Source organism: Sapajus apella, unplaced genomic scaffold (genome assembly GCF_009761245.1).
Source record: "Sapajus apella isolate SASKATOON/1434 unplaced genomic scaffold, GSC_monkey_1.0 scaffold23, whole genome shotgun sequence".
Taxonomy (NCBI): Eukaryota; Metazoa; Chordata; class Mammalia; order Primates; family Cebidae; genus Sapajus; species Sapajus apella.
This window is the reverse complement of record NW_022436963.1, coordinates 13,538,160-13,550,181: the sequence shown is the minus strand read 5'-3', so window position 1 is coordinate 13,550,181 and position 12,022 is coordinate 13,538,160. Positions and strand designations below refer to the sequence as shown.

The following is a 12,022-nucleotide window of genomic DNA, read 5'->3' as shown; positions in this document are numbered from 1 at the left end:
GAGTCTTTCTCTCAGGAAGGAAGAAAATAAAAATAAGTAGGGAACAGAGATGAGAGGGGAGATTTTTTAATATGGGGAAAATGTCAACCCAAGAATTATGCCCTCCAGGAGGATGAAAGAGAATTTAATGGAAAAGCAAATGGTCAGTGTTAGTGAGAGAAGTTAGTGATCAAGAAGTCGGCAAAAACTAAAGAGAATGTTCACATGTATTTGAAGGTGCCTTGATTTAATGAAGCAATACCCAAATGAAGACTCTGAGTCCTGAGATATCAAAACTGTCACAGTCGTATGCCAAGAGGTGGCAGAGCCATTTCTAAGCATCTGTGCTTTGAAGTCACACAGGGAATTCCAGTGTTAGCGGCACCGTTTAGCTCTATAACCTTGCGCAAATTAAATATATGTCTCCAAACCTCAGTTTCTTCATCCAGAAAATGGGGGTATCAACTGTACCTGTCTCTATAGGACTGTAGTGAAAATAACATAATATACTTTGTTGGTAAATGCTCAATAATTACTAGATAATAATTTTTTAAGAGGCTAACTGTAAATAAGTTCTAGGAACACAGTGGATTGTGTATTCCACAGTGATGATGCTGGAGCTCTGTTTTTACAACAGCTTGGTACTTGAATTTTCAACTTTACCTTGTTGCACGTATTTTTAGCCAGTATAATGATTCGGTTTACTGATTATATCCATTGTCTAGAGAGTGAAGAGCCCAAGTGGTAAAATAATTTGATAAATCTGGCACCCAGTACTCTTGTTATTTACGTTTTGAGCAAGGATAAAATATAACTGAGATTGAATGGGTTGAATAAATACTTCATAGGAGCTCTATAAATCTCATATTATTTTTAGAAAGAAGAACAATTAGGTAATTTCTAAGCAAAATCATTTAAAATGATTCCATGGAGGTCTCCATTAAAGAAATTTGTGGTAAAAGCTTTAGCGAAGTGAAAATAACTCACAAGTTTGTTAAAAATTGTTTTTCTTATAGGAGACACAGGTGTACTGCTGTAACTAGAAGAAATCCTAAATCGTAGAACAATGAATTGTTTAGCGTGGTTTGTGAATTACAATATTTTCCAAAGGTAACTATTAAATAGTACTATGGGGTTTTATTTACCAAAAATACAAGATTGTGATCAAGCTGAAAGTTTTTAAGAAAAGGTCATTTAAGGTAACTCTCAGTTAAGGGTGAAGTAAGTTCGTTTGTTTAGGCATGCTCCTAGGAAGGCTATGTTAGCTATGAAGACCTGAGAAAGCAGATTAGCCTCACTCGTCGTTTCACTAGGTAAGCCCTGTAACATCACATTGCCTAACATTTACAATAATTCATTTTTATCAACGTGTTACAGCTTGTCAAGAATCCGTCGCCTATGCCAAGTGAGGTATACGACTGAATACATGGGTTTCTCAGTCGGTGGAAAATGTGAAGGAATCGTCTTTTGATATAGTTATATTACTAGTGAGTGAATATGAATTAGAAGAAACTCATATTTAAAAAAGAAAAAGACACATTTAAAGAAATGCCTCTGGGTTTTGAGTATTTACCTTCTTAACTGAATAGGTAACTGGAAATGAAGCAGAAAACATTCAAAAGCAATTTCTGGTCTAAGGTGTGACAAGACATATTCAGAGGATCCTAGTGAATTAAAAGTTCTAAAACCTACATCAAAGAAGAGTGATGCAAGGTAGGGCACACCCAGTGGACACAGTTCAGTGTCCTGGAAACACAATTTTAACATGAGTCATGCAAATGTTGTCTCTCCATGACTTCCGGGATTAACAACACCATGATCTGGGAAGGAAAGTTGCAACAGCTTACACTTCTGGCTTAATGTATGGTTTCCAAAGTGCTTTTACACATATCATCTACTGGGGTCTTAACAGTTACCTCAAAAGGCAAGGAGACTAGACATCCTATTTACTTTACAGATTCTGGAAACTAAGCTCAGAGAGGTTGAGGCACTGACCAAAGATTTCAGGGTGGACCTAGGTATTCTGATTCCTAATCCAGTGGTAAAGGAAAACAGAAAAGGGAAAACAGCCCAGTAAGTATTTCACCATTTAACTCTTTAAACATGGATTTCAATTACACAGCTACCAATCAACTGAGTCTGTCAGACAATCAGGTCAGAGGGGAGAAAAGCTGCCAGGAATTTTCCAGTGGTCAACCCACATTGTTGGTAATGCAAGAGGAAAATGTATATGCACACTACGGTACAAATCCAGTAGATTCAGTGAAACTTCTTATTTCATGGTGATGAAGACTGATGATTCCTGTCTGCTTTCTCTACTCTCAAAGGAAAAGCAGTTTCCTTCAGCAAGGATAAAGGGGTAAGGTTAGTGGAGAACATACAGTGACACAAAACTTACACCATCTATATGGGAATTAATTTAGCAGCCACAAAATGATCCAACAGGAACTCAATCAGAGACTTTATGTTAATCTTCTTGTTTCTGTGTGACAAGTTTTAGTGAGAAAAGCTGACCAGAATGTACAAAACATGGACAATCCCAGTAATATCTAATGACTTAGCAATATACTAACACATAACGGGGCAGTTAAGTCCACAACCATAACCACACCTAGTGACAATCTGCAAACAACAGAAGCAATTCTCCATGGTACCCCAAGAATGACTGTACCTCTGAGTGTCACAGCCAACAGCTTTCAAGAACTTTAAAGAAATTTTTATAACATTTATTCATTTAAGTACTTAAAGAATACCTACTATGTGCCAGGAATTATTTTAGCACTGAGTATATAGCCACTTGCCCTTATAAAGTTCCCATTGTAGTGGGAAGAGAGCAAACAAGAAAGTAAAATATATAGCACATTAGTTGGTGGAAAGCATTGTGGAGAATAGGGCAGATCAGCAGGATGAGGGAGCTTCAGGTGTGGAGGAGGGTGGCGTTATAATCAAAGTGATGTTTCTGTTGACAAAATAGTAATATGGAGAGGATAGATGTATCTAAAATATCTGAAGATACGTATTTGGAAGCACATAATGAAACCTGGACATAGAAAGTTAAAATCTGGCAAACAAGAAGGGGTGCCAAATAAAAATGGTGGGTGAGATCGTCAAATCCCACATCTGATTACACCTAACCCACTGCTGAACTTCTAAATGTCTATGGCATTTGCTAGGATTCACTACAGTGTATATTCCACCAGTCCCTACCCCAATATTAACTCAGCATTTTATCTTTTTACCAAAGGACAAGTGAAATAATCCACCAGACCGGTAATGTATCCCTAATATTGCCACACAACCATCCTAAGAACCAAACCTTTCAAGATATGTGATTTTCAGAGAAAAGAATCTTAGAAAAATATCACCTTTAAAAAAAATGCGTCAGAAGTTGTGATTTTAAAATGTAAGCACAAATTGCCCATGCAAATGAAATTTAATCCCAATAGATGCTAAGAATGTTTTTGTACGGTTTTCCCTTTTTTCTACTGTACTTCCCTTCCCTCCATATGACTGCACATTACATTACCTCAGTTATTGGTTCCTCTCAAGAGTTTTATTACTTTGCAGATATGTAAAGGAGTATTCATTAAATTACTCTTAGTTAAGGATATCTTAGACGGGGCAAGCTTTAAAAGGCTAAAAATAGTATTTGTTGTTTTATCACATAAAACTGAGAATAAAAGAGACAAACAATTAGCTCGTTGGAAATAAGAGAGGGTCTTACTTACCTGGAATAGGAATAATAGGAATACTTTCATTAGGGACCACTCGAGGTGAATTGCTGTCTTCCACATAGAAATGAGCAGTCTGAAAACATTTTCTGTGTAGAAAGGAGAAAAACATGTCAACAATAGAATATACTTTGTCTGAGTTCCTCATCTTTTAATTCTTCTTTTACAGATCTTCCCAGCTTAAAGATCACACAGCACCGAGGGCAAACTCATGTAAAAGTAACAAGATACAAGGACAACATTCAGCCTCTTGGAGGGGCCCCAAATTGCTAAAGAATATCCTTTTTTTCTTTTTTTTATCATCACCACATCCAACCTGATAGTTGAAAGGGAAAGGCTTTAAATATTTAACCACTCAAATACGTGAAACCATGGTAGAGAGTAAACCTGCCACATAGACTACTAGGATTCTCGCCACAATATTTCTAAATTTGCTATGTTGCAGAGAGATAATTTGCTATTCTAAACCCACAGTACCAAGTTCAAAACCACACCTTGTCTCCCCTTCCAACACTGTCATCAAACAGCCCGAGTACATAATAGCACCACATTGTTCATGGTTAGCAAAGGCCCCCAAAGCCTCAGACAGCTCTTTAAAGAGGTCAGAGGGCTTCAGGAAGGAAAGCACTCAGAATCAGAGGCCCTTGTCAGACAATATCTGAGACAAGGTCTTGAAGCCCTTAAGTGTCATCTGCTTGTTTTTTTTACCTGTATTTCACGCAAAGCAGAGAGCATACACTGGTCATGATAGGACAGGCAGTGAAGAGAAAAGCCATCAGCAGCTCACTCAGCCTCTGCCTCCGATGCTGGCTAGCCCTCAGCTTTCCTGCATCCACGTCACTGCTCATTGCGGCCCTAATGAGCTGCCGGAAGCACAGGCTGAATATTTAATGAAGCTGCTCAGCGTGAATGGCTATTGTGACCAGAGAAGGGTCCCTGTTCATTTGGCGGAGGGGCTTTACAATAGCTGGCCCTACTGCTGGGTCTTTTAGCCAAGCAGGCGGCATCCTTCTGGTGCTGTGTCACTGGGATCTGTCCTCCTCCTCTGGCGTCTCACACCAAACAACATTTACACACATTACAGTTTTGCTTTTTCTGGGGGCCATATTCCAACTATCAGAGTAAGTCCACTTTTCTTCACAGTTGTCTTTGCTCATCTAATCAAAAATATCCTAGGATAATTCCATTGGGTGTACCCTGTTCCTATGAGGCCAAAGGAGGAGTTAGGGTTGGGAAGGTTAGAAAAAAATCAAGAAACTATAAAAAACATCTCTGTGGGAGTGAAAAGACCTCAGAATTATATAGATGTTTCCATCTCAGCTTTTATATAGGCTGTAACCACATGCAATCAGAAATGATCACATGTCGTAGTATGAAGTGCTGTTCTTTAAGCAGTGCCTATTTTCAGATGGAAAGTAGCTCTAACTAGTTGTCCATTTGGATAGTGCTCTAGAATAAGTCTAGAATGCTGCTCCAAACCATTAGAAGATTTTGAACATCAATTACAATAGCTCTTGGCACATGCCTTCCAGGACTGCTCTTACAGAGGACTGAAGGAAAAAATGAGTGGGTTTTTTTTCCCTATGAATTGCTAAATTCAGCGTTTGTAATATAAATAATAAAACAAGTTTTCATCACTCTTCTCTTAGCTGGCTTTACCTAAATTTTTGAAGAACATGAGTTAGACTTAAGCTACATAGATACGAAATGCACATAATATAGGGCTCTGGTGCTAACCAAATCTTCTGAATGTAAAACAATGGAAATCTATGTGAAAAAACATTTTGATGTTGGAGATAACTTCTTTCTCTCTCTAGATTGATTATTAAGTTTTCTACTCTTGGATTCCTCCCTCTCCTCACCCACCTTCCCCAATTTGCACAAATTTCCAGAATGTAACATTAAAGTTAAAACATAGGTTATGGACTTCACAAATGAGTCAAAGCCTAAGCCACCCAGTATCACATCTAAGGAAAATCTGCTTTTGTTGAGTTAGAGGACAGCTATTTAATTGCTTAGTAGCCCAAAGAAGTACTCTAAGTCACTGAGATAAATGGGATGCAATTTACTGGGTTAGCCTTTAACAAAATGAAAAAAACAAACGCATGCAAGAAATCACTTTGATTTTAAGACTATAATTATTATGGCTATTAGACTTCTAAAATATAAAGCTATTAAACAGAATTGTTACTGACCAAGTTACTGTTAAAGTGACTTGGAAAGGATATAGATACTATATTGCAGACTTTTTTTTTTCCTACAAGACAGGCAGACAGTTCAGCCTGTCTCTCAGTTACATGTGGAACTACAGGCTCCACATTATCTTTGAAAAAAGCAGTGTGTACTGAAGCAAATCACACTCTAGTGCCCCATGTGCTGCTGTTTATAATGGATTTTCCCTGGAGCAAAATAACTCTGTGATTGCCAGAGAAAAGCACAGGACTGCGGATAAGGATCAGGAACTCTGGAGACAAAGCTCTGCATCTGTACCTTGCTGCACGTCACGCACTTGCCTCCCACACAAATACATAGGTGGGCAAGTAACTACAGAACTTTGCGGGGAGTGTCTTCCCGTAGAATGAAGATTTCAGTGGATTCAGCAAATGTTTATTCAGCACCCAATGCACAGCATCAAGTATGCAGACAATGCATTCTCTGCTGCTGTCTGCCATCCATACAACTACTTCTGTAAGCCTGGCTAAACACTGGAGTAATGGATAAATTATATAAGCAACAGATGATCTTTGCAGAAAAATTAGGAAATACAAATGAACAAAAAGAAAAAAAATTAAAATCACCTAAAATCTTTCTCCCAGTGATGATCGCTATTAATATTTTCGGTCTATCCCTTTATACTTTTCCTCATTTATTGACTATTCCTTGATCATCTGCAGTGAGGGGCTGGGAGCATAATGATAAACAAGACACATAAGGCACCTGCCCTCCTCGTACTTACGTCTTCACAGGGAAAATCCACAACAAGCAAACAAATAGCTTCAAATAGTTGAAAGCAATGGAGAAAATAAGACAATGATGCAGTGATAACTGAAGTAGGCTGAAGGAAGAGACTTCACTGAGGAGGTAGCATTTGCACTGAGGCCTGATTAAGGAGGAGTAACCCTGTGAAGTTCTGGAGCAAGACTATTTTGGGCATGTCAAGCAGCTAGTCGAAGAACCTTAGAGCATAGGGAGCTTGGCACATTTTAGGAACTGGAAGGAAGCCAGAGGTAAGGGAAAGGCTGTGAAAAGCAAGGTTGGAGAGGTGGGCCAGAGCCAGATCATGCAGGATCAAGGAGACCACAAAGAACCTTCATTGGTGTCTAAGAGCAGGGGAAAGCCAATGAAGGGCTTTAATCCTTGGAGAGGCACCATCTGATTTGCTTCTTTCAAAAAGCTCATTTTGGCTACTACATGGTGGAGGGATTAGAGGGCAGCAGGAATGGAACAAGGAGATCAATCTGTGGACTATTATTATAATCTCACCCAAATACAGACAGTTGAGCTGTTTTCCTTTTTTTTTTTTTTTTTGCAGGCAGGGGGTGTATTTTATTTTGAGTCTCACTCTGTCGCTCAGGCTGGAGTGCAGTGGCGCGATCTCGGCTCACTGCAGCCTCCGCCTCCCGGGTCTGAGTGATTCTCACGACTCTGGTGCCTCAGCTTCCCGAGTAGCAGGGACTACATGGGGGGGGGGTTATTTTTAAAAAATGAAATGAGATCATTCTATATGTATCTCTCCTTGATAACAAATGTAGACTGGCATCCTCTTTATTAATGTTTGCTTAATCTTCCATTTCATGGAGGCATTACAATGTTGGTATTTACCTTATTCATTTAATAACCCTCTATTGGGGGGTCTACTCTGGGTCAGGGACTGAAGAAGGTGGTGAGGCTGTTGTCAGGTTTTCATGATCCTTAACAATATTAAGATCCCTTTGCATGTACAAATTCTACATTGTGTTTAATACCTAAGAAAAGCAGCTTCATATCACATGACATTGTATTTTAACTTTCTCATTTCAGGGAACTCCCACGAGAAATTATGCTTCTTGACCTTCAGTGATATCCAGGAATAAAAAAGTGAAAGCAAGGATTTTGGAAAAAAGGAAAGGAAAACACAAGTTTTAATACCTCTAAACTTCTGAACTGTGATGTGCTTACGGAGGCAGTATTATCTCTAATTTTGAGCTCAGGGAAATGGAGATAGAATTTCTCAAAGTGCTTAAGTGTGTCACTGAGCGTGCTATTTCAATTTTCTACCTAGGTCTAATTCTCTTTCAGCTAACTTACCCTTACAGGCCCTGCCTGAATGAATCAGATTTCTAGGATCACGAACAGCCATTGTCTAAAATTATAATTTCTTTACAGAGAACATTTGTATATGTAAAGAGGGAAACCAATGAAACAGATGTTTGTAATGAAAAAATACATTTACAAATTTAACTACAAAATATAATCCAATGGTTCCCTACCATATATTTCATGTTTCCGCCTCTGCCCTTTTTTCTTTTCTTTTTTTTTCTAGATGCAGTCTTCCTCTGTTGCCAAGCTAGAGTGCAGTGGTGTGACCTCAGCTCACTGCAACCTCCACCACCCGGCTTCAAGCGACTCTCCTGCCTCAGCCTCCCGAGTAGCTGGGACTACAGGTGTGTGCCACCAAGCCCAGACAATTTTTGTATTTTTAGTAGAGATAGGGTTTCACCATGCTGGCCAGACTGGTCTCGAACCCCTGACCTCGAGATCTGCCTGCCTCGGCCCCAAAAGTGCTGGGATTACAGGTGTGAGCTGCTGCACCTGGCCGCCCTTTTTTTTTTTACTTCCCATCCCCTTCCCCACCCCTGGGCACTGTCTGTCTCCTTTAAGAAACTCAGGCCAGGTAACATTATTTTCACTGACCCTGACAGGCCTAGTAGTGACCCGAATTAATTATCTTCTACTTTCCCCTATTGTACATTTGCAGGACATATCTTTCTGACACTTAAGTTCTCTGATTTAGGTATGCCTTAATTTTGGATGGCCCTGAACAGTCAGTCTCTCAGTCTCTCTCTTATCAGTAAAGTGTCAGTCAAATGGTGGTTATTAACAAGCGCTGCATAGCTCTTTGGCTTAGGGAGCTTTTAGAATACCCAGGCAGGGTAAGCCCCATTCCTGGTGATTCTAACAGAGCAGGTGCAGGGTGGGACACAGCTCTGTGCATTGTGAAGATTCCCTCTGAGGATTCTGGTATGCACTGTATCCAATTATGAACCACTGTGAGAAAGGGAAAATGGTTCCTGAGAGTCCACCCTTGTGGACTGCTATACTTGTATGGTAGGAAAATTAATTTCGGTTTCTACGAAGGTATTGAATTATTTACTTCAATATTATTAACAAAAATGATGTTCTGACATCCTGAATTCCAAATTTCCTGCCACTTGAACAAACTGGAAAATCACTGTCTTAGATGGCTTTCTAAAGCCCACCATCACAAGGTAGCCAAGATAGAGGGACTTAAGTGAAATATTCACTGAATGCTCCCAGAAGAGTCCAAGAAAGCTCAGTTTGCACGAAGTATTTCCTCAATTCAAACTCAGTGGGTGTGTTGGACAGAATGAAAGTGAAACAGGAGAGATGCCTCTGTTGGTCCCTAACTTGGTCCCATTTCTGATATGCCTCTCACAGAGTAAGCATTTTGCCACACCAAAGGAGAGTCGCTGTTCAAAGAATGCATTTTTCTTACAGCATAGCCCTAAATGCTACCCAAGTGCTTCTGGTGCCTGACCAATGATGACTAAAGTATTAGATCTATGTACATTTCTGTAGAAAGTTCTAAGTAGCAGAGTGGACGCCAGCTTCCTATCATTACTCTCCAATCATTCATCTCTTTTTAGAAAACCAAACATGGGCCCATATATCTTTAAAAGATTTCTAAGAAAGGTCTGATTGGAAGTCCAGAAGGTAATGTGTGATATCCTCCCGGTAGCTGATCAAATCTGTATGAATTCTGGTTAGCAGCTTTCTGGGTCTTAAGCCCACAGCCCACAGCCCACACCTGTGGTCCAGTTCTGTGGAGTGTCTGAAGGCCTGATGGTAGGAGTGTGCAAGTATGCATGGCTTCTTAAAAGCCCACATGGGACACATAAAGCTTATGATTAGGAATATTTTCTCTTGGATTGAAATTTCTAAATTAACCTGCCGTTCACTCAAATAAGGAAGATATTTTAAGGATAAGGATCTTTTTAAAAATAAAGTCTACTCTTGGGAAAGCAAAGCACACACACGTGCAGAGTGCATCTTTCAGTTAGGATGTGGAACACATCGGCCAGTATCAGCTGTCAACGTCAAGTCCCTGAGCTCCCCGCTAAAAAATACACACTGCCAGCACATGACAGGCTCCAGTATGTTTAATTGGCCTTCTTGACTAATGAAACACACACACACCCAGCTGCTCTGACAGTCCTTTATAAGTATTAATAAAATTCCAGTTATAGAGACTTACTATCCAAACAAAAATGTAGCAAAATAACCGAAACAAACAAAAAACCCTCTAGACTTCTGACCCCCCATTTCCACCCAGGAATTTGATACATTCTTAAGGAAGAAAACCCAGAATGACCAAGTTTCTGAATAAAGGCCTTTTTTTCTGTGGCTTCTGTTTTTCTGGGTACCCGTTTAGATAACCTCTGATACAAGCTAACAATTTTCTTATATCTCTTTCTGCCCCTCTGACAAGAACCTGGAAATAATTTAGTGACCAATATTTTTCAGAAGCCAAGTGCTGAACTTGAGTGCAGAAAGACTGAACATTAGAAATGTCTGGGATTCCACACAATGCTGCTGTATTTAAAACACACACATCCCTTAAAAGGCAGCTATCCAAACCTGCTTACAGGAAAAAGGGGTTTCTGGGGTCTACGCCCACTTTTACAGGCTTGGGATCTCACACCGTTCTCATCCAGGGTCCTCGGCCTACTACAGCACTGCCCTCAACAACATGATGACTGCTGGGCGTGGGCAGGGTGGAGGACCACAACACGGCCTCCAGACTCGTCTGACAACCCAGAGTCATGAACTAACCTAATGTTGATATAGAGGAATTAGAAACCAAGTCACTGCCTTCAAATTAAACTCAATGGTTCTACAACCACATCAGGGTGACAAAGAATTTATTAGCAATGTGTAGCTCAAAATTCTAATTGCAGACCAGAGCGGGCAGTTAGCTGAACTGCTGCTGAATATTAATTATGTAATCTTAACTGATTTACACACTGCCCTCATTTAAATTTTCAGTGGCATACCCGCTAATAATCCCATTTATTTTCATGCTGTCAAGAAGAGAAATCACATTAATATTTACTTTTGTAAATGGATCTGTTGTAGTAAACCCTGCATGAATAACCGCCACTTACAAATAGAAAGCTGAACATGTTCACATGCCTTCAAGGGAGATGATTGAGAGCTATCTTTAAAAGGCATGAATTAAAAACAAAACCAAACAACAAAAAAAAACTAAAAAAAAAAATAAAAATAAAAATAAAAGGCATGGATTTATTAGGGCAAAATGTTTCAAGAAATTGAAGTGACAAATACAACAATAAAAGAAAAAGGCTGTAGGCGTTGTTGGGCTTTTCCTCAAAGAGGAGTGTCTGAAATAACTCTGGGATTCCACTTGGAAAGGAGCCCAATGTAAGTTCTAAGTTGAGATTTTTCATATACAACAACTCACTTGCTGTTAAGTTTCCTTTACGGCATGTTAAGTGATTCAGTTTATAAAACTCAGTTTACACTTGTAGTAGTTTTTCCGCAAGGGATCTTCTAAAAAGAAAAACCCAAACCAAAATATGTTTCTGGTGGCCATATTTTCCAAATCATAAAAGGGGGCGTGAAATTTGACAAATGTCAATGTGCTTTTGGGGATAATCAAATGGCAAGTTTCACATGAGAGCTATGGAAGTCCCAGGCCATATGGTTGTCATACCTTAGATAAGCAGGGCTTATCAGATATGAAGAGAGAGAAGGGTAACAAGGGAAGGGAAAAGAGAACAAAACCTTCCAAGAAATGGATGGGGTGTGAAAGAGGAAACATACTAAAATGAGGAGAGAATGTTTCAAAAATATTTTGGATTTCACATGAATAGGAGAGATGGCCTAGTCAACTTTTGGTACAGTTAGAAGTGACAAAAATCTGATTCCCATAGTGAGAATTTTATTGGATAATTCAAATTGCCTGCGATTAACATCTTTAGGAAGGTGGGAGAAAAATGATCAAATTATAGGCACAAAAGTGGTATCAAAACTATATTCTCTCGCTGGGCATTAGGTCTGCAAAGAAATCC

At 39.4% G+C, this 12,022-nt stretch overlaps 1 protein-coding gene and 1 long non-coding RNA gene across 5 annotated transcripts in view; one reads left to right on the top strand and one right to left on the bottom strand.

Moving 5' to 3' along the window:
- PTPRG (protein tyrosine phosphatase receptor type G) overlaps positions 1-12,022 on the bottom strand; it is a 764,493-nt gene that overhangs the window by 51,479 nt on the left and 700,992 nt on the right. For all 4 annotated transcript variants that reach the window (XM_032289599.1, XM_032289601.1, XM_032289600.1 and 1 more), the window contains one exon: positions 3,708-3,799. In XM_032289599.1, coding sequence (XP_032145490.1) covers positions 3,708-3,799 — 92 coding nt within the window. The remainder of the gene's footprint in view (positions 1-3,707; positions 3,800-12,022) is intronic.
- LOC116559187 overlaps positions 1-12,022 on the top strand; it is a 49,828-nt gene that overhangs the window by 29,441 nt on the left and 8,365 nt on the right. The gene's annotated exons all lie outside the window — the stretch shown is intronic.